We start from the raw sequence: 22,737 nt of genomic DNA, 5'->3' as shown, positions 1-22,737 counted from the left end.
TTTCAGCTTGGAGGCTTAACAATTAATTAATGAGTTTGCTCATTAAAGTTGTCATTAAAATCGATTTTTTGCAAACAGATTTAAAATTGATTGCATCATATTCTTCTAAACAATCATGCGTACAAAATACGGCAAAATCGTATGGGTTCCCAGGTCTGAATGCTGCATCCTAAAAACAGTCCAGCACATTTTTAAGTTTTTTTCCCACTTTCATGTCTAGCAACACCCTTTAACACAACACTCAAACAACAGAAAAAGATGTCAGGTATGCTTACATATATATCGTCAGTGGCCTTCGAAGACCTCGTATCTTCAAAATCATAGTTCTGAGATAATGAGTGTTTTAAAAATCAAATTCCTCTTCACCAAATCAAAACGTGTAGATACGAGGTTTTCACTTTTTTGTTTTGAATTTAAGGAACAATTACGAGGATTTTAACAGACTCGCAGGGATTCAAACAGACAATACGAGGTTTTCCCGCTAATGTCGCTAATGTCTCAACACCCAACGGCAATACGAGGTTTTTAAAATCAGGGGAAAAAGACCTTTGCAAAATAGATAGAGTTACAAGCTTTTCACAGATGATAGGAAAAAAATCAAGGGACGGAACCATGCAAAAATCCGAAAATCGGGAAAATGTAAGTTACGAGGTCTTCGAAGGCCACTGACGATATATGGCAAGTATGAATTCATAATATATGCAGGGATCGCGCTAGCTTTTTAAAAGACGAGCAAGTCATACGCAACGAAACGAAAAAAACACGTCACGGACCAATATTTTTGCGTACTACGAAAACACGTACAGACACAAACAAAACACGCACGAAAGACTTAAAGACACTCCTTACCTAAATACGGCGAGTTTTCCTGTCGAACTCCGCGCACGCCTGTCAAATAACACCCCTGCTGTCTCCAACCTTCGGGCCTTGCGAGTCTGTTTTCCGCTCTAATACGACTAGACACACTTTCCGCCTTTTGGAAGCGCGAGATGGGAGAGCAGCTAATGTCTGTTTCATTCTCCGACAAGACATTATCTGGTAATACCCTCGTTACGTTCGTTTGCGATACTTCGATGCAAAAAGAAATGGACTTTAGTTTTGACGCGCAGATTTCATGTGTGTCGTCACTTCTCGAGCCCTATAGTCAGTTTCAGGATCGGGTGATTATTAAGTCAGAGCAAAAGCGCTGCGTGAAGACAAGAAAAAGTTACAATACTTTTGCGTATGGCTTACGCGGCGCGGCGAAAAAACCGCGTCAGCGACTTTTAAAATGCGTCAAATACGCAAAAATCGTGCGTAAACGCGATCCCTGTATTTGTCAGATGACAATGCCATGACATATCAACTGTTTCTAAAAACTAGGTCTTGGTGGGTTTTTTAATGACCTCTATCCACACACACACAAAAACGGTATGATTAATCAACTACAAAGTCTCAAAGCCAAAACTCTTAACCTAACTAACAATAAACAATACATTTATTACAAAGGCAAAGTACCTTGCAATAGAAGTTTACACAGCTTAAAGCTTAAAGCTTCTTTTGGAATAACGAATGGGTGAATACTTCGCTACTTTTTGCTGCTAAACCAAAACAAAACAAAAAAAACACCCAAAAAAAACACTGATTACCAATTTTTGGTAGAATAAGGTTCTAAAATGTTTGGGATCGTTCAGTTTGATGAGGGAAAAACACACTGACAACTGCTGCTGAGTGATTCCTCTTCTGGATTTACTGAAAATGCAACAAGCACACTGAATATTTTCCAAGTATATGTTTTCATTTCAGTTATGCTGCTTTGTTTAAGAATCTTGCTCTGCTGCCACAAGATGATGTATTTACAAACACAAAGGAACAAACCAGAATCAAAGACATAGTCTTTCACTCTTACTGTCCAACAGACAGACAGACGCATGCAAACATGCATTGGCCAAAAAATCATCAATGATGTATGCACAACATTTACACAGTTCTCAAGGAACACTATTCAGCAGTATTGCACGCACATGTTCTCCAGACAATGCATTCCGTCATTTACAGTTCATGTATCACATTCACATAGACTTTGACTATAAGTCTTCTCCACACTTACATCATTTCCATGACTTTCAAACCAGGAAAGTCTTCATATCCCATAACGTGAGAGAGACCACTCACGAGATAACAATATGTGACCCTCCACCACGGAATGAGTCGCTTGTCATGACCTCAACAAGCATAACACACAATCAGGACAGCTATGACATATTGTCCTGTGAGAGTTATTAGAAAAAGGTGCATCATCTGGATAAGTGCAAGTATTCATAAAAGAAGGGGTGCCATCTAGTGAATTTTGTTGTTTCTCAAAACACCTGGGAAGTACTTCAAACATTTTACATTATTCCCACTCCATATATATCAACCTGAATTTTTTTAAATGTGCTTTCTCGCTGAAAGTTTTTGAAATGCGATGATCTCTCTAAGTAGAGAATTCAACCAGAGCTCAACAAGTCTTCATTTACATATGTCACGCAAGAGTTATTTCCCTTGAGTTGCTTTTCCAATACATGTGTTTTCAATCTAACGCCATAAGAGAGCTGGCTGTACATATAAGGACAACAGTGCTGCAGATTTGAAATCTAGTCCTTCAAAATGTCATTTAGGACAATGATACATTCAGAATACCACCTCCCATGCAAAAAGTAGCTAATGCTTGTTTAAAGTGCCCCCCTTCCCTCTCTTTTTAAGACCCCCACCCCTAATTAATACTTACACCTTTTTAAGACCTTTACTTGTCAGGTTTTCTATTCGTAACTTTGTAAATTAACCCTCTCAACTGCCTGCGCTTCAATAATAATAATAATAAATGAGCATTTATATAGCGCAACATCATAACTTTACAATTATGCTCTTTGCGCTTGACACATTTAAGGTCAGCATAGCTCACTTACACAGGTTAGGTTTATGCATATATATATTTCACAGCTTAACCATTTCCATATCTTTCTTTTATGATGTTAGGGTAGATCAATCAGTAATCTGTACCCTTCATAAATTAACACATAATCAACTGTTTCGGTAACCTCACCATAGAGCAAGGGCCACAGGATTTAAAGCCTTTCAAGTCACTACACTCATTCTAGTAAAATGTATACCAACTTCCAGAGAGGTGCTAAAAATCTTCATCAACGGGAACAAGTCTTAACCATTATAAACTGATAACTATCAAAGCTCTCATCCTAGAATATTTCACAAAACTGTTTTCTGTAAGATTTCTGAAAATATTAAAGTGATAAGTTTGGGTGCCTCATCAGGATTTTCAGTTTCTATGGCTCTAGCTGTGATTCATAAAGGGAAAGAACTCTTTCAGTCTAACATTTTTGCAAGTGAAAACTAGCACTGAAACATTGAAAATCCAGAGGGAAAAACTTTTCCCTGCACACAAGTGGCAACCTGATACAAAAATTACATTTTAATGATAAATATTCAGTTCGTTTTTAAGACAGAAGAAATTTTGCACAAGCATTCAAGAATTTTCTCAACACAAAAATACAATATAAACAATACAAAGTGTTGAACTTGGTCTCAGGATGCTGTTTCATTTTCTGTTTAGTATGAATAGAACAAGAAGTCTTGAGTTTAACTCAGCATCTCCCTTAATTATGTTAAAGGTACCGTTCTTCTCACATGTGAAGTAACCAAGAGGCATTTCACAAGCAGGTTACAGTGGAACCCCCCTTTAAAGACCTCCAAAAATCTGAGAAAATCAGGTCTTAAAAAGGAGGGAGTCTTTAAATGGAGGTAAATTAACAGACCTTATGAACAGAGTCTGAAAAAATAATGTCTTAAAAGTGGGAAAGTCTTAAATTGGGGGAGGGGAGTCTTAAAAGGGGGGTTTCTCTGTTGTTTTTCATTAAAGATGCTGTCCTTCCGATGTACGCACTCATGTTTACCACCTGAGATCTGTGCAGGCTTCTACGTGGATTCCTTCCCTTGGACACATACCCAGGGGTGGGAGCACAAATCTGAGCTATACTGAAAAAAATTTGTTTGCTGCAAACTAAACACCAGGCTGAGCCCACTGCTGACGTTTTGCAAAGCCATTTTCTAAATGGGCGATTTAAATCGTCCACCAAGTTCATCCAGTCGTTCCTCCACTTGTTTTTATGTAAGCTCTGGTCGATCTTTCGTGTCTTCGACTCATCGGTATAATTAGCTCCTTAATAAGTAAACCGAGCTCGCGATGTCTAGGTTTCATTAGAGACAAAAATGGCGGACGGCATGATGTTATTTCCGGAAGTATCTTCAGTTTAATGGATCGGAAATTGTGCGAACCGAAACACGGAAACCGAGATAGACGCGATTAGGATTCAGGGTTTTTTCCTCACTTTTTTGTTGTTGTTGAAATTTTTGCTATACGGAATTCCGTAATTATACGGAACTACTCCCACCCCTGCATACCAACATCTTCTTCTTCTTCTGCGTTCGTGGGCTGAAACTCCCATGTACACTCGTGTTTTTACACCAGTGGAATTTTACGTGTATGACCGTTTTTACCCCGCCATTAAGGCAGCCATACGCCGCTTTCGGAGGAAGCATGCTGGGTATTTTCGTGTTTCTGTAACCCACCGAACTCTGACATGGATTGAAGGATCTTTTCTGTGCGCACTTGGTCTTGTGCTTGCGTGTACACACGAAGGGGGATAAGCCACTTAGCAGGTCTGCACATAAGTTGACCTGGGATATCAGAAAAATCTCCCCACTTAACCCACCAGGCGGCCGCGGCCGGGATTTGAACCCTCGGCCTTCCGATTAAGAGGCCGACGTCTTACCACCCTGCCACAGCGCCCGTCACATACCAACATCAATAGCATAGCTGCATTCTGTACAGTATTTGTTGATTTAATCTAGCAGATTGACATGAATAAAATGGCATGGGTGTCCTCAAATTCAACAATTCCTACTCTACACAGGCATCACCTAGCACTTAAACTTATTGAAAAACCACAGGGAAAAACTTGTTGACACCCCTACCCTGCACATGCATCAACTTATTGAAAAAGAGCAACCACCTTGCGGTTCTGGGCTAGCCCTAACATACATCCAGGTGGTGTCAAATACCTATTTTGAGATGTTGCTACAAAGTTATTCTTTAGTCTCTTTTCTACCCACATCTATCACTGGAGAAGCTGAAAATGCCTTAAAAGTTGCATAAATCGCCTTTGAAGCCCCCTACCAGTGCGTTTTTGTGAGATTAGCACCCCTAAAACATGTCACTTTCACTCAACGATCGCCCCTGTAAAACTTCAAATGGACCAATTAATACACACATGAATGGAAAGATCTTTGTTCCGACTTTCAAACTATTCTGGCAAGGACCTGCTTTTTCACTGCTTATGATGCCAAAGTCACCAAGACAGACATCATTATGGAAACACTTTTGCGCCTGCTGTTTCCCTCGAACACATCACGCTACACTCTAAATTAAAGTGACGTCTCTTTGCTTTGCGTCAAAGTTTGCACAAGCTTTGAAAGAGATCGAGGTTCCAAAAGAAGCATCTTTAATTTGTACGCCTCGACTGTGGGACGTTTCGAGTAAATACACGTAAGTACAGTATGTAGGATAAACAGAATACTACATGGAGTGCTGTGATGTACCAGATTATAACACTCGTTGCTTTTTCAAATTTCACCAGTACCATGCAAATTGCAATAGACATTTTCGGAAATAACTCTGTTAGGATTTGCAAGCATTGTGGAAGAGTTCAGACCTGCTTTTAACGTACAAACAGAGAGTTATTTCCGGAAACCGTATATTATCATTACTCTTTCTTGCTTCAGACCTGTATTTTTCCGACACCAGCCAGCCCGAACACTGAACAAATTCTGTCTTCCGGCAAGGCCACATGCACTCATGTGTGCGGTATTAAAGCTGATCATCATTTTTACAACGACTTGTTGATTTTGGCCCTCATTTTTTACACAAACGGTCCAGGTTCAACCTCATCATACGTAAGACAAAATTCACATTCACAGCATGGTAACTGTAACTGCACAAATATGTAGCCATTTCCTCCTCCTTTCTAGTGCAGTTTGATTACCCTGGCAGACTAGCAGTTTAGTGAGGCATGCCTCTGATGCATCCATGTACACATGAGGGACATAAAACAGATTAAGTAACTACATGCATATACTGGTCATCAATTTCAGCTCATCGTTTCATAAAAACAAGTCCATTTCCATATTAATTATTATTTTCAGAGTGTGTGTGGATCTTCTAGAGCCACAAAGATGTTGCCTCGTTTTATGTTCAGGTGAGAGCATTCTCAAGTGTGTCAACGGTTCAAAATGACACACGGTAAGAGACGCTGAGTAACCTCTGACATGGCGACAGAGCTTCATTTCTCCGACAGCAGCGTATAACCACATGTGATGTCCACAAAAAAGCGCTTATAAGTGCTGTCATTGTCAACAGTCATACACACTCAAGAGTCTTTATACAAAGCCGAGTTTTCCCATCCCACATGCCCCTAATGGCTTTGCTGTGAGGGCGTAAAATTAAAAAATGTCCCACACCCAGAGAGGTGCCTGTTAACTTGCCAACCAGCTCAATCCATCAACAGCAATAAGAACCTCTTGAGGCATACTCCCTACCCAGTGTCACATGGCACAACAAGATACAACAACCAGAATGCACGGCCACTTCACTAGCTGCCAACTTGTACCAGCTCATTCTCAGCAGCAGTATCAGCGAGAGGATCTTGAGACGAACTTCTGGTCCAGTAGATCATGTAATACAACAAGGCGAGAGAAACTGAACACAATGACTGGTATATTCACTGGATGTTCACTTGTGCCCCTCTCAGTACCAGCTCATTCTCGGCAGCAGCAGCGAAAGGCCCATGAGACGAACTTGTGGTCCAGTAGATCACGTAATACACAAGAAAGAAGAAACTGAACCCAACGACTGCTTCACTCATTGGCTGTTCACTTGTGTTCCACGCTGTACTGGCAGTCTCCGCAGCAGCAGTGAAAGCAACTTGAGATAAAACTTGTGGTCCAGTGCCATATGCTTGAACAAGGAGGGAGAAACTTAACCCAATGACTCGTCCATTCACTGGCCCTTCCCTTGTGCCCTTCCCTGTACTGGCTCAGTCTCAGCAGCAGCGAGAGCAGCTTGAGGCATACTTCTGGTCCGTTATCAAGCGATACGAGACAGTCACTGGAACACACGACTGGTTGATTCACTGGCTGTTGACTTGTGCCCCTCTCTGTAAGAAAGCCCTGAGATTCCACTGTTTGTGACTCATGACGTGAGGTCCGTTGTTGACACACAAAACCTTCATGTTGTCCACGTACTCTAGGTCTGGTAGCAGCTGCAACAGATAATTCCCAAATAAAATAAAAGGTCGGTGCAGCGTGCGTTTGACAATGCTGTGTACCACATAGCATTAGCGTCAGCTTGAGATCATTCCCCAGCTTTTTTTTCTTTTTATTACTGAATCATGATTCAACTGCATAACATTCTTGTTGAAACTAATGTTGCGTCCACGCTAAGAGAGGATACCCTTGCTCTTCCATCAAATGACTAAACAACTGGATATTTCCCTTCGTTAAGAACCCACAGCTTCGAGGTTGGCCTTGGGAGTTTTGATTCGTTTGTTTGTTTGTTTGTTTGTTTGCTTAACGCCCAGCCGACCACGAAGGGCCATATCAGGGCAGTGGGAGTTTTGAGTTTTACTGTGGAAACACACTTACTGAATACTAATAGCATTGATAGAATCTACCAGAAAAAGCAACTTCAGTGCTAATGTCTTTCTAACAACAACAGTATTTTATTTTTTAAATTTTTTTTTAATCTGCTTGCAATGCTGTTTGCAAAGCACACGGACATAAATGGTACAGTAGAATTTCATTGTTTCTGTTCTCATTTTCTTCCAAGTTAAAGTTTATGTTCAAAACTCACAAATGCTTCACACCATAACACACCTAAAGGTCTTGTTTCATAATAAGTTCAATATTCATTGCTTCTTCTTCTTCGTTTGCTCAAACAGGCACTCCGGTCCTCCGGACAAAAGCTGCTGCCCTCCACAGGAACGTAGAGCTTGTCCCTAACTAGTGTGTCAACAGGCCAGAATTTTGCTCTAAGGTTTTAATGCATTTTCTCAAAAAATGATGTATGCATTGGGCAATAATCAACATTATTGTGAATCGGCTATCAAAACTCACCTTTGGAGTAAGCAGGAAGTACTGAGACGCACTCTTCTTGCAGACTGTTTGCACCACCAGCTCAAACACTTTCCTCTCATTCACTGGGTCCATACCCTGGAAATGAAATCATAATAAAATAAATCCAAAAACAAAGAGACTGCCAACGTTCCAAAATTCAGAATAAAAAAACCAAGAAAGGTAAGTTGTTGGAACGTTTGTTATTGACAAAACAATACGTAACGGTCACAAATATATCGACCGAACGGTCTTTTAAGTGCACAGACAAACAATAAGTAACAACACTTAGCTTGACGGAATGTTCGGCCGCTTGCTAGGAAGTCACAAGCGAATGAACTTCAATCAGCAAATAATATTTATACAACCATCCCGAACTTTATCAATTTGGCCAATTCAAGTTTTACAATTTTGCTTCCAGACAAACGAAAAAGAGAAAACAAAGAGTGTACTAATAAATACTTTTGTGGGCATTTTCTTGATATTTCAAAAAAACACTTTTTTTTCTTAGAGCATTCCACACTGACTGAACCTACCTCAGCAGAAAGATGTACATATCTCAAGCAAAAACTGAGTGATGACTTACCTGGTTGATCTCGTCGACACACCTGAAGGGACACCTGGCCAGCTCTTGCAGTGCCATCATGTAGAGAACGGTGGACACGCTCCTCTCCCCCCCGCTCTGGTGGAACGGCGTCAGCTCTTTGAGGGCCTCTGCATCACGGAACTTCACCTTGATGCGCACTCCATACTTGTTGTACGCCTCCTGCAAGTTAACAAATTATGATTATGATAACCAAAGGGAAGTAAGCGCTCTAAATGCATAAGACATGTGTGATGGAGTAAGCGAGAGTTATCCAGAACCAATCTCCTAGCACCTGAGCAAATAACACGCAACTTTCATCCTCTAGTTTCACTAAATAAAAAGACCAACAAATAATGTACTCACGTGTGAACGAAGAATACGGAACAAATCACAGCGACGTTTCAACCCCAGGGTCTTCTCCAGGCACACAATTAAACAATATATGTACCATGAGTACATTATTTTGGGGTCTTTTTATTTATCGCTCTCACGCGCAGCCACCATTGTTCTAATGGTTTCACTGTTGTTGTTTTGGTGAATCAGGGTTTTATTTCTCAAACTCACCCCTGTGAGAGGGCAGGTTTTAAAGTAAGCTAGAGAAGTAAAAATCACAGGTGCTAGTTTAAATTAGTGTATGTTGACCAGTGGATGAATACAAACATGCAGACTCAAACACACATGTACTCCACACTCTCTCTCTCGACCAGTTGAAACATGCAGACCCAGTTGGCCGCTGTCAACGTGAGTTCGTCCCCACGTTCGGCGAGAGATTATTTCTCAGAGTCAACTTTGTGTGCAGACTCTCCTCGGTGTCTGAACACCCCCGTGTGTATATGCAAGCACAAGACCAAGTGCGCACGAAAAAGATCCTGTAATCTATGTCAGAGTTCGGTGGGTTATAGAAACACGAAAATACCCAGCATGCTTCCTCCGAAAACGGCGTATGGCTGCCTAAATGGCGGGGTAAAAAACGGTCATACACGTAAAATTCCACTCGTGCAAAAAAACCCACGAGTGTACGTGGGAGTTTCAGCCCACGAACGCAGAAGAAGAAGAACATGCAGACATAAATACTCAACTCTCTCTTTCTCTCTCTCTCAAGAGTCTCAGACTAACAATGGCTGAAGGGTTCAAGAAGAGAAAAGTTAGATGAAGAAATGCAATAAGGTGATAGGTAAAGAAAGAGGAAATGTGAGGAAGGGTCAGTAAAAGAAACAAAAAATACAAAGAAAAACCTACCACATCAAAACCGAAAGAACAGAAAACAAAGTCTAAAACACACAGACATGCAGTTATGCACGCACACCCTCCGTCTCATTCACTCACATGGTCACACAGACAAAAACACAAACTTAAACCTGAGAAACAAAGGGATGTAAGCGCTCTAAATGCATTCAACGCATGCAATAGAGCAAGTGAGAGTAAAGCAGAACCTTTTCCAAACTTCTGGCACCCGACAGAATAACGAGCATTGAAATGAAAAAGCGACTTTCATCCAAACTAACCTGATCTTCAGGAATGCTTAGATCCACTTCCCCGTTGCAGCCCATGGCGGTGAAGAAAAAACTAAAGTTCTCGTTGATTCGCTCAATCAGTTCTTTCAAGGGATTCAGCCACTGGTTTCGCATTTCTGTCACATTTCCCCGCACTCTCTGTTCTTCCTGCTCCTGTTTTTCCAGAGATGACTGTATCCTAGCAATTTCTCTCTCCCGGTCGTGGTACTGTTTGATAACCTGGAGAAATGGAAGAGTAGGTAGATTGAAAAGTTAGGTACATCTACAAAATGAACCTTCTTTCAAGAAGTGTGATACATGTACAAAATAATCCTTTTACAACTCGCAAAAGGCTAGCACAATGCAATAGAGGTGATTTAGATCAAGCTAAAAGGGCGAATGCATGCACTGACAACTAGAAAATCAAGAAAATCAATGTCATTGTTTTACATTCAACCAGGAGAAGCTTACAACCTTAATAGCCCAAATTTAAAGCAGTGCAGAATTTATCCCTTCAACACATAAAACAAAGGGAGCATTATCTTTTGTGTTTTTTTTTAAAACATACACTATTTTCAGTTAAACCAACAATATTAAGCAGGTACCAACGAACAGTAATAATAGCACAAAGCTACATCCAAAAAATAATTTCAGAAGAGACAGAAAGAAGTGTTGACTACTTAAACTAGGGAGACACTGCAAATGGAACTGTGCACAGTTAAATGAATAACTGTGCCTACCAAATGAATAACTGACAAAAAGTTGTGAACATAGCCTTTCTAGATTTCAACAACGTACTATTAGATTCAGAACAACCTACCGTTTCATCAATCTGGAAGATGGAGTCTGCCCTGGCTTGGTGTCTGTGGATCTCATCGTCCAGTTCGTCAATGGTTTGTGGGCAAGCTTCAAACGCCTGAAAAACATCCATGACAGGGTTACATCACAACGAGCTGTGCCATACCTATCATATCTACTCTGAAGTAAAATAACAATGAGGCAGGGTTTCAAAATGTGCATTCAAAGGCGTGTGTATATATATGTAAGAGAGGATGTGTGCATGCAGGAATGAGAGAGAGAGAGAGAGAGAGAGGGAGAGGGAGAAAGAGAGAGAGAGAGAGAGAGGGAGAGGGAGAAAGAGAGGGAGGGGGATAGAGAGAGAGAGAGAGAGAGTGTGTGTGTGTGTGTGTGTGTGTGTGTGTGTGTGTGTGTGTGTATTTGTCTGTATGTCTGGGTGTTTGTATGTGCATGTTTGTGTTAGTGTGTGTGAGTGTGTGTGTGTTTGTGTGTGTGCGTGTCTATGTGTGTGTGTCTCTGTGTTTGTGTGTGTGTACCTGTACTCTTGCTAATATACATGTCTACACAAACAAGACGGCATCCACAATATAAATCCATTCATTTAACCAATCACCTACCGACTTCCAAGAAATGAATTTACCTGTTTGAGCTCGGGTGACAGTTCTGCGCTAGATCCAGTATTGGTTACTGTCTTTGCTTCCTCCAGCTTTAGCCTGGCGTTCTGTTTGGCCTCTTTCACAGCTTGCTTCAGGTGCTCTACCTCTATCTGTCATCACATGAATAAAATACACACAAATGAATAAATGAGTGGATTTATGGAACAAATGGTAAAGCATCAACTGAAACTCATTCAGTAACAATTCTCCATATCAAATCAGCAAAGATAGGTTTAAATCAACACAGAAAGATGATGCACTTTCAGGGATGGCCAAATCTCACAAATTTTACTCGCCAACTTCAAGAAATTCACTAGCCCGCCACAAATTTCAATAGCCCGGTGCATACCACATACTTAAATTGTGACTGTCAGAAACACAGAAAATAGCAGTGATTTGACAGACAACCGGGCTGTGGTCAGCAATGAACCGGGTTTCCCAGTGTTTATATTGCTTTCAAAATCGATAGTGCCACCGAAAGTTGTTTTGCATTTAACCAGAAATTTCACTAGCCAACCGGGCGAGCTGCCAGACAGTTTGTACTCGCCCAGCGGAAGTTTTTATTCGCCTCTGGCAATCGGGCGGCCGATTTGGCCATCCCTGCATTTGGTTCCGCGCTCTGCTAACCAGCCACACTACCTAACCCTTCAGATTAATTTAATTTGTTTTCAGACAAATAGTACGGGTGAATCTTCGCGCAAGCATCTGCAAAGGATATGAAACAAACAAGTGAGAAGTTCTCTTCCCAAATACCTGAATGTATGCCCCTTCATACACCACTACTCATAAATCAAAGATAATCAGAAGACGACAACCAGGTGACAACTTCAGTGACCACAGCTGATGTTGACTTTTCCCACTCTTTTTAGCTCTGTTTTTCGCGAAAATCCTTTCATTCGAGCCATCACAGGCCTGCAAAACATAGAGAATGCATGGTTAATAAGACTTTGTGCAGCATCAAGCGATGAAAGGAACAATGGATCCATACTGACTCTGTGGATAGCAGTTTTGACACCCAATACGGGATTTGAAGTGTCCAGCATTGTTAAAAGGCTACACACTCTTTCCTATTTTTTCCAGAAGAAAAACTCTATCCCCTGTATCAAGCAGCGAACAAAAACATATGAAGCAAAACACAAGACAGAATACATACCCTGAGTGCATTCAGGCCCTCGGTTCTGTCGCGGAGCTGTGCCTCCAGCGCGGAGAATTTCCTGACTGCCTCCGCCTGCTGTAGGCTCTTACACACCTTCTCCTTGCTCAGCTCAAAGCATTTCTGAACAGATTTTAAACACACACATCAAGGCAAATCCATAAACATGCATCCCAAAAGCACAGGGAGCCTTTTTTTACACCTGAAGGTGGCTTTAACCCCTTCACTGCCCACCCCGTATGTAATACGTGGTCATTTTCGGTTTGTCATACGCCCATAACCGTATCTCATACGTGGGATTTGTGTCAACAACATTTCAGGACATTTCTGAAAACTAAATGGGAGGTAACCACTGTCCAAGTACTTGTAGGGGTTCTAAACACAGTTCTTTCCCATAGACCGTTCGGATAAGTTACTACCACGTGTTGAAAACTGTGTTACAAATGTAGAACCAACTATAGCATTCAGCCGCCCTTCACAATGGCGCCCGAAAGTCGGACCTCAACTCGTAGACCTGTTTTCAAGCGATACAGTGTTCTGGAAGCTCTACAAGAAGTGATTTATGGATTACCACACAGAAGAATACTTTTATGGGCTGTAATGTGAGTACCTGATGTTTGACACCAGTTTTAGCAGTGTTTTGTGTGGTTTTACGTGCTGCAATGTGTGTATGTGTAAGTCCGGAAACTGTCATTTTTTGACAAAAATGGTCATTATATCAATTTTTACTATAACAATCACAAACAAAGTCCAATGGTCATGTCATCCTATAATAGCCAAGGGTATAAGCAAAACACATGCCAAAGATCTAAGAGATATCTCAATAAATGATCGAGCAGTGAACAGATTAGTGAACCTACCGAAGAAAGTGAAATTTTGCCCTGGCGCACAGCAAAACCAAAATGCTGTTATACTGTGGCAGTGAAGAGGTTAAGTGGGAGGCGGGGAGATGGTGCTCGGAAGGGAGCAACTATTTTCTTTTATGTGTATTGTTGTTGTTGTTGTTGTTGTTATCCCTACCATCACCATTATCATTTGAACAGGAACTGTCTGCAATGTTAAGCTACTCTTACACTGTGCCGAATTGCCCTTGCGAATAGCATTTTCCAATAATTCGCAATGATCGGGACATTGTCGCAAGACATTCGTAAATGTTCTTAACCATACGCTACCATTCGTCTCTTGTTTCGAACATAGCAACATGTTTCTAATATTCACAAGGAAGTCATATTTTTAACTTTTTGCCCAACGTACTCGTAAGTATTCGCAAGACATTTGTAATCATCGCAATGTATTCGTCACGCTCGCAAAGCATTCGCAACCATTCGTTATGCCTGCGTAAACATCGCAATGTATTCATAATGCTCGCAAGGCATTCGCAAATATTCGTTATGCCTGTCTTACACTGTGCCGAATATCCTTGCGAATATGGATTCGTATGCATTCGCAAAGATCGGTAGACATTCGCAAGCACTCGCAACCATTCGTAAGACATTCGCAAGGATTCGTAAGGCTTCGAATGGCCAATATTGTTCCTGTCCATTCGTCTCTTTTTTTGGCCTAATATAACCTTTTCATATACACATTTCTTGCGAATGTCTTACGAATGATTACGAGTGCTTGCGAATGTGTACCGATCATTGCGAATGCCTTGCGAGCGCTACAAATACCTTTACGATGATTAGGAATGGCTTACAAATAGGCCTTCCTTGCGAATATTAGAAGCATGTTGCTAATATTCGCAACAAGAGACGAATGGGGGCGAATGGTTAGGAACATTTACGAATGTCTTGCGACCATGTCCCGATCATTACGAATTATTGGCGAATTCTATTGGCAAGGGAAATTCGGCACAGTGTAAGAGCAGTATTACGAACAATGCGAATTGCATAATCGCTTTCTTGGTCAAATGTGTGCAAGCACTCGCAACATTCGCAGGGCCACTCGCAACGTTCGTAATACGCCCGCAAGGCATTGGTATATGGATTTGTATGCATTTGCAATGATCGGTAACCAAGCTGGAGAATAACTTCAGAGAGGGCAACTCCAGGCAGTACTGGCAGGACGTCCAGACCATCACCGGCTACAAGCCGAAGAAAGTCCCACTCAAGACGACGGATGAGGCGAAGCTGGCAGGAGAGCTGAACACTTTCTATGCCCGGTTCGATCAGCGTGACTTCAGCGAAGAACAACGGAAAGTCATGGAGGAGGTGCTCAGCCGCCCGTCCACGCCCATCATCATCACCACCGACGAAGTCCGGTCGACCTTCAAGAAGGTCAAGGCACGCAGTGCCGCAGGCCCAGACAACATCACTGGCAGGCTTCTACGGGAATGCGGAGACTCCCTTGCCCCTGTCTACCGCGAGCTCTTCCAGAGGTCCCTCGACGAACATTCCATCCCTGCAATCTGGAAGAGCTCCATCATTGTTCCTGTACCCAAGAAGCCCAATCCCTTGACATTGAACGACTACAGGCCCGTAGCGCTCACCTCCATCCCCTTCAAGTGCGCTGAGAAGTTGGTCCTTCGGAGGCTGAGGTTGGAGACAGAGGACCATCAGGATCCTCTTCAGTTTGCATACACCCGCAACCGGAGTACTGAAGATGCGATCCTGACCCTCGTCCACAACGTCTCCGCCCACCTGGAGAAGCCCTCCTCTTACGCCAGGGTCCTGTTCATCGACTTCAGCAGCGCCTTCAACACCATCCAGCCTCATCTCATGATGAGGAAGCTGCTGGAGTTCGACGTCAATCCAGTGCTGATCAGTTGGGTCTTCAGCTTCCTTACGAAGCGAACCCAGCGGGTCCGTATTGGACAAGTCTTGTCCGAGGCTGTCGCCACCAATACAGGCGCCCCCCAAGGCTGCGTGCTGTCTCCCACGCTCTTCACGCTGTACACCGCCGACTGTCGCCTCAGGGATCTTGTCAACCTGCTGCTGAAGTTTGCAGACGACACATCCCTGTCAGGTCTCATCCTGAAGAACGACGAATCGGCGTACAGACACGCAGTGGAGGAGCTGGTGCAGTGGTGCGACGACAACTTCCTGGAGCTCAACGTGAGCAAGACGAAGGAACTCATCATGGACTTCCGACGAACCAAGTCCGCCGTCGACCCCATCATCATCAAGGGCGAACCAGTCGAGATGGTGGATACCTACAAGTATCTGGGCACCATCATCGACAACCAGCTCGACTGGTCGCCAAACGTGGACGCCGTGTGCAAGCGGGCAAACCAGAGGCTCTTCTTCCTGAGGAAGCTGCGGCAGTTCCACGTCGACCCACAGATCCTCCACCTCTTCTACCAGGCGACTATTCAGAGTGTCGTCTCCTTCAACCAGCTCTGCTACCACAGCAGTGCAAAGAAAGGCGACATGGAAAGGTTGGAGAAGATTGTGAAGAGAGCAGGCTCCATCATTGGCTCTGAGCTTCAGCCTCTCAGCACTCGATTCCCGAGTGTGGCGCTGAAGAAGCTGAGCATGATCCGCTCTGACGACCGCCACCCTCTGCACCAGGCGCTCGCATCGTGCGAGCCCACGCGTGAGTCATCACGCCGTTTGAGGTGCTGGCGGGCCAGGACGAACCGGATGAGGGACTCGTTCCTCCCGATGGCTGTACGACTCTACAACCAGTCCCTGTGAATGTGACAGTATGCTAGATAGACTTGAGTGCTGTAAAATGTGACTGTGAGGACTATGGGTGATGTGAACTGTGATGTGAGGACTATGGGTGATGTGAACTGTGACTGCGGAAGGACAATGAGTGCTGTGAACTGTGACTTGGAGGACTATGGGTGATGTTTAGTAGGTGTGAGCGATGGTAGAGTAGAGGACGTGTGATTGGCGGGGGGGGGGGGGGGGGGTAAGAGTGGAATGTTGACGTCTGTTTACTTTGTATGATGGGGGGGGGGTTATGTTGTAATGTAATGTATGATGATGTACTATGTGTTGATTGCGCATGTATGGGGGTTATGATGTAATGTATATGTATGATGATGTATTCTGTGTCGATTGTGAATGTATGGTGGGGTGGGGGGGTATGATGTAATTTAATGTACGATGATATATTTGGTGTTTGATAGTGTATGATTGTTTGTTAGTTGTAGATTATAGTACGATGTTTGATGTTGTAATGTTTGTGCGTGTGTTATAATGCAATATGTTATGATGTAATGTGTGATGATGTATTCGGTGTTTGATAGTGGATGTATGCTTGTTAGTTGTAGATTTAGTACGATGTTTGAGGCTGTAATGTTTGTGCGGGTGTCATATGTAGCCGTACGAGGGTTCCAGTGTGTGAGTTGTGCATGGCCGGGCGCTAGAGTGCTGCATGAATAAGTGCATGTGGAGTTGTATGGCTGGGTGAATTGTGGGTTGCGTACGTCCGAGGGGCACATGTAGCCTGTGTGTCTGAAGTAGTGGGTATGTGTGCGTAAGGGTGTGTTGATATTGAACTTCAGTTGTTGCTTTGTAAATGTCTATGTATCAGTGTATTATGTCTTGCCACACACATGCCAAATTTCCTTGTATTGATGAGGACAATAAAATTTCTTGTATCTTGTATCTTGTATCTTGTAAGGCTTCGAATTTTCAGTATTTTGTCCCGTCCATTCGTCTTTTTTTTGTTGCCGAATACAACATGTTCATATTCGCAAGGATATTCGGCACAGTGTAAGACAGGCATTACTGGTACATGTGGCATGAAAATCTCCGAAAAGTTGGTATACAGGATGGCCCCAAAAGATGCGCCCAGTGCAAAATCATCATCCTCCAAGCTGCAGTGATGTCATTCCAATCCAAAAGTAAACCTTGTACAAAACATTCATATTTGTATGATTGTATACGCTAACTTGGCAGGCAAAGTCTAGAGCTACAAATCTTATTTCAGCAATGATTACCACGACAACACCTGCAACAAACAGTCTGACCAACCTGAGTGTGCTTATGCATGGTGGCCAGGTTCTCACACTTCTTGGCGATGATCTCGCTGATCTTTGTCGTCATCACTCTCTCCTCCGCCTCCATGTCTATTGCTTCACCCTCCACTCTCCTGATACTGTGTCATATAAAAACAAGATGCTGTGTAATATGAACAAGATACTGTGTAAGATAAAACAAATCGCTGTGTAACATGAAAACAAGATACTGTGTAATATAAAACAAAACGCTGTGTAATATGAAAACAAGATACTGTGTAATATAAAACAAAACGCTGTGTAATATGAAAACAAGATACTGTGTAATATAAAACAAAACGCTGTGTAATATGAAAACAAGATGCTGTGTAATATAAAACAAAACGCTGTGTAATATGAAAACAAGATACTGTGTAATATAAAACAAAACGCTGTGTAATATGAAAACAAGATACTGTGTAATATAAAACAAAACGCTGTGTAATATGAAAACAAGATGCTGTGTAATATAAAACAAAACGCTGTGTAATATGAAAACAAGATACTGTGTAATATAAAACAAAACGCTGTGTAATATGAAAACAAGATGCTGTGTAATATAAAAACAAGGTATGTATTGCAGACAAACCAACAGAGACAAAGGGTAAGGTGCAACTGTCATTTATTCAGAAACCAAATGGAAGCTCCTCTTTTCATGACTTTTTTTCCCGTGCGCATGACTACTGTAGCCATGGAACCGCGATAGCGCATAGGTACTGCACTTGTGGTCAAAGGGAAACAACTGCAGACTAGCCGTTATATCACCGAGACACAGAATACGTATACTGGAAATTTGAGGTATTTAACCTGCAATTGAGTACAAATTCTCAAAGTATTGGAATTGATATCAACAGACGGTCATACCGCTATCACTGTTAAAGTGATAATAGACTTCAAGTGTACAGGAGTTTGCTAGGTCTACAAGTGTACAGGAGTTTGCTATGTCCACAAGTGTACAGGAGTTTGCTATGTCCACAAGTGTACAGGAGTTTGCTATGTCCACAAGTGTACAGGAGTTTGCTATGTCCACAAGTGTACAGGAGTTTGCTATGTCCACAAGTGTACTGGAGTTGGCTATGTCCACAAGTGTACAGGAGTTTGCTATGTCCACAAGTGTACAGGAGTTTGCTATGTCCACAAGTGTACAGGAGTTTTCTATGTTCACAGTATGACACTGACAGCAGTGGAGTGGTGTACCACACCTCATAGCAGACATTTGCAGCAAAATCGACTTCTGAACATCTCTTTTCAGGTATGGAGAAATTGTCTTTGCACACAAGTTGAGAAACCTAATAAAGGAAGTTCTCATGAGCAAAAGCACCAGTTTTCAGACCTGATGCAAATCTGAGGCCTGATCTAGTAACGCTGAAGAAGAAGAAGACCTGATGTCTGTCACATTAACCCAAAGATCAAGAACCATGTTTGATTATCAAAATAAGGTACATTTGGGTGGATGACGTCATCATAAATTTGTGACTATAAAAACAATTTGCTTCTTTGTAATTAAAGCATTCAGTGCTTGGTAGATTTCAATTTTTCATTTAGTCCAACATCAGCAATATACCTATTAAACCAAATGCTAGTTTAAATTAACAAGAAGAGCAAACGCTCGATCGAGTCACTTTCGCAGTTCTGAATATTATATGAGGCATCAGATGGACAGGAAGAAATTGCTATTCACAACACAATGAGTCACGTTCACATAAAATTTGAGCCCGGTCACTTTTATAGTTTCCGAGAAAAGCCCAACGTTAAGTTGTGTGTTGCCGAACAGAAAAGGCTAGTTATCTCCCTTGTTTTTCTGATAACGTTCGTAAAAGGCTACAGATGTAAATACTTTGATGTAAAGAATAATCCTACAAAGTTTCAATCACATCCGATGAACTTTGTCAAAGATATAAAATGTCTAATTTTTCCTTTGACGCTGACCTGTGACCTTGAAAAAGGTCAAAGGTCAACGAAACCATCGTTAAAGTGTAGAGGTCATTGGAGGTCACGACTAAACAAAATATGAGCCCGATCGCTTTGATAGTTTCCGAGAAAAGATATAAAATGTCTAATTTTTCCTTTGACGCTGACCTGTGACCTTGAAAAAGGTCAAAGGTCAACGAAACCATCGTTAAAGTGTAGAGGTCATTGGAGGTCACGACTAAACAAAATATGAGCCCGATCGCTTTGATAGTTTCCGAGAAAAGTCCAACGTTAAGGTGGTGTCTACGGCCGGCCGGCCGGACGGCCGGCCGGACGGCCGGCTGGATGGCCGGCCGGCCGGACAGACTAACACTGACCGATTACATAGAGTCACTTTTTCTCAAGTGACTCAAAAACAGAAAAAGGAAAAGTGAACACACACACACACACACACAAACACTCTCTCTCACAGTTACCTTTCCTGCTTTGTTTGAATCTGCTGCTCAAGGCGCTTCTTCTGATCTTTCTGGCGAGACAGTTCTTTCTGAAATGTCAATTTAAAGATATTAGATCTCAAGAGCCCATCTCTTCACAAAACATATGCAAGCTCTGTTATATAAATATGCAGGTTTGCATACATGATACAGTGCTAGACCCTGAATATCATAACATTCAAAACATCAGGGCTAACACCAAAAAAGGTGAAAAACCTGCAAGGCCAGGGGCCATGCAGGGCCAACGCATGCTAGTATATATGTCCTTTCCGATCGCATAGACACGGTAAATTTTCGAAGTTCACACGTGTATGTAAAAATGCAATATATGGCGGCAAGTGACGCTAATCTTATCGCCTCCGTTTACACGAGAGCTCTTCCTGTGGATATGATTAACAGCAAAAGTTGGATCAACCGTGCAGCTCCCAATTTTTTATTTTTTTTTTAGAAACTGGATTTTCCGGTTTTAAGTTTTCAAAAACCGGATTTCCGGCGAAAAAGCGAAAAGGTGTTTAACCCTGCAACATAGGCAGACATTGGAAACCAAAACATTTCCGCGTCAAACATATTGACATCCACATGCTATCAATTCTGGGGCCATAACAATATCACAACATTCACAATATACACAGACAACAGAACAAAACATCTCCGCGTCAAACACATTGACATCCACATGCTATCTATTCTGGGGCCATAACAATATCACAACATTCACAATATACACAGACAACAGAACAAAACATCTCCGCGTCAAACACATTGACATCCACATGCTATCTATTCTGGGGCCATAACAATATCACAACATTCACAATATACACAGACAACAGAACAAAACATCTCCGCGTCAAACACATTGACATCCACATACTATCAATTCTGGGGCCATAACAATATCACAACATTCACAATATACACAGACAACAGAACAAAACATCTCCGCGTCAAACACATTGACATCCACATGCTATCTATTCTGGGGCCATAACAATATCACAACATTCACAATAAACAGACATGGGAGAACAAAACATCCTTGCATCAAAACATGGGTCTGCACAAGTTATCTACCTTGCGCTCCCTCAGAACGTTCAGTTCCCTTTCCTTCTCCTGTTGTTGCCGCTGCAAGTCTCTGTAACCGTTTTCCTTGTCTTCCAGAGATCTTTGCAAAGTCTGCGAGAAAAATTTAACAGTATGCATCACTTTTTTTCATCTTATAAAATTAAGCTATAAACTAAACTAAAAAGTATGAAATTGCAGAAAAAAACACAAAATAATGTGGTACGAAAAGCATACCAGACCTAAGAAACTGGGAGAGTAACAAAATGATCTTAAAATCTGCAGTTATGTTAACATTCTGAGAGAAATCTATATTATTCGTTGTTCACAACTGGTACTGTTAGCTAAAGCTAAGAAGCTAAAGCTAAGAAATATCAGAATAGTTTACACACACACACACACACACAAAAAGGTATGAAGGACCAAGGAAATTAGGAAAAGAAACATGGTAAAAGAAAAACAATAATTCTCTATCACCTGGTCTGAATAAATTATCTCACACCTTTCACAGCACCAACGGACTTTTTAAATATGTTGTTTCCCTAAATAATCCTCAGACTACAGTGCCCCGCTACATCCCCCCCCCCCCCCCCCCCCATCTCACCCGCAAGCCAGTAAATCAGATCAGTTGTAAATAGCCATGCACATAATTATTGTTTGACATTTTCTTTTCTTTTTCATGCTTACTTTTTGAGTGCCGTGTCTCTGTTTGTGTTGTTGCCTTGTCATCTTCGTGCAATTTATGCGTTAGTGTATAGTATGCTTGAGTTGTTAATGTGAAAGATTGTGTATGAGTGCGCCTATAGTCGCCTTGTGGTGAGATATGTGCGCGTTATAAATTCTCGTATCATTATTATTTATTATTAAAACATTTTAACAGTGATGGAGTTTTACCTGAATGTCTTGAAGAAGACCCTGCTCCCTCTGTCTGTCTATGGAGGTGCCGAAGAACTGAACATCCCTGACAAGACAAATAACACAACAAGTTTGCTTCAGACTGTGTGCATGATCAAGCCATCGACTGCCATAACATCTATTCTCCCTCTCATTAGATCACCTGACCTGCCAACCCTTGTGAAACCTTAAGTGTGCCACTTTTCAGCGTGGACAATGTTTTATGGCACAAATTCTGACCCGAACGAGGAGTGAGAATGAGAAATGAGTACCAGGACTCACAAGACAGAGCAAACTGTTGCATGCTTGTGATTATTTGTTTGAGCGTAGCACTTCTAAGCTTGGCGTAACAGCGTAGCAATTTGTCTTAAAACATGCTATGCTGAAAGCGTAGCAGTTGGCAGCTCTGAAATCCACATGGCAAATAAAAATCAGCCTTGCTGATGCATGGATCGTTCTTCAGACAGATCTGTAGAAATAACATATTCTCATTTCTATTGACTAGAGTTCATCCACAAACAAGCAAATAAACGGGTATAC

At 42.0% G+C, this 22,737-nt stretch overlaps 1 protein-coding gene across 1 annotated transcript in view; it reads right to left on the bottom strand.

Moving 5' to 3' along the window:
- Positions 1 to 5,507: 5,507 nt before the first annotated feature.
- LOC138977211 (structural maintenance of chromosomes protein 5-like) overlaps positions 5,508 to 22,737 on the bottom strand; it is a 47,479-nt gene continuing 30,249 nt past the window's right edge. The window contains exons 15-25 of the mRNA XM_070350117.1: positions 22,198 to 22,264; positions 21,316 to 21,417; positions 20,224 to 20,291; positions 17,814 to 17,937; positions 12,889 to 13,011; positions 11,720 to 11,845; positions 11,102 to 11,197; positions 10,294 to 10,521; positions 8,789 to 8,968; positions 8,206 to 8,301; positions 5,508 to 7,352 (exon numbers count right to left, since the gene is read on the bottom strand). Of these exons, the coding sequence (XP_070206218.1) occupies positions 7,221 to 7,352; positions 8,206 to 8,301; positions 8,789 to 8,968; positions 10,294 to 10,521; positions 11,102 to 11,197; positions 11,720 to 11,845; positions 12,889 to 13,011; positions 17,814 to 17,937; positions 20,224 to 20,291; positions 21,316 to 21,417; positions 22,198 to 22,264 (1,342 nt within the window). The 3' untranslated portion in view covers positions 5,508 to 7,220. The remainder of the gene's footprint in view (positions 7,353 to 8,205; positions 8,302 to 8,788; positions 8,969 to 10,293; positions 10,522 to 11,101; positions 11,198 to 11,719; positions 11,846 to 12,888; positions 13,012 to 17,813; positions 17,938 to 20,223; positions 20,292 to 21,315; positions 21,418 to 22,197; positions 22,265 to 22,737) is intronic.

This window comes from Littorina saxatilis, linkage group LG1 (genome assembly GCF_037325665.1).
Source record: "Littorina saxatilis isolate snail1 linkage group LG1, US_GU_Lsax_2.0, whole genome shotgun sequence".
NCBI classification, from domain to species: Eukaryota; Metazoa; Mollusca; class Gastropoda; order Littorinimorpha; family Littorinidae; genus Littorina; species Littorina saxatilis.
This window is presented reverse-complemented; position numbering and strand designations above follow the sequence as displayed.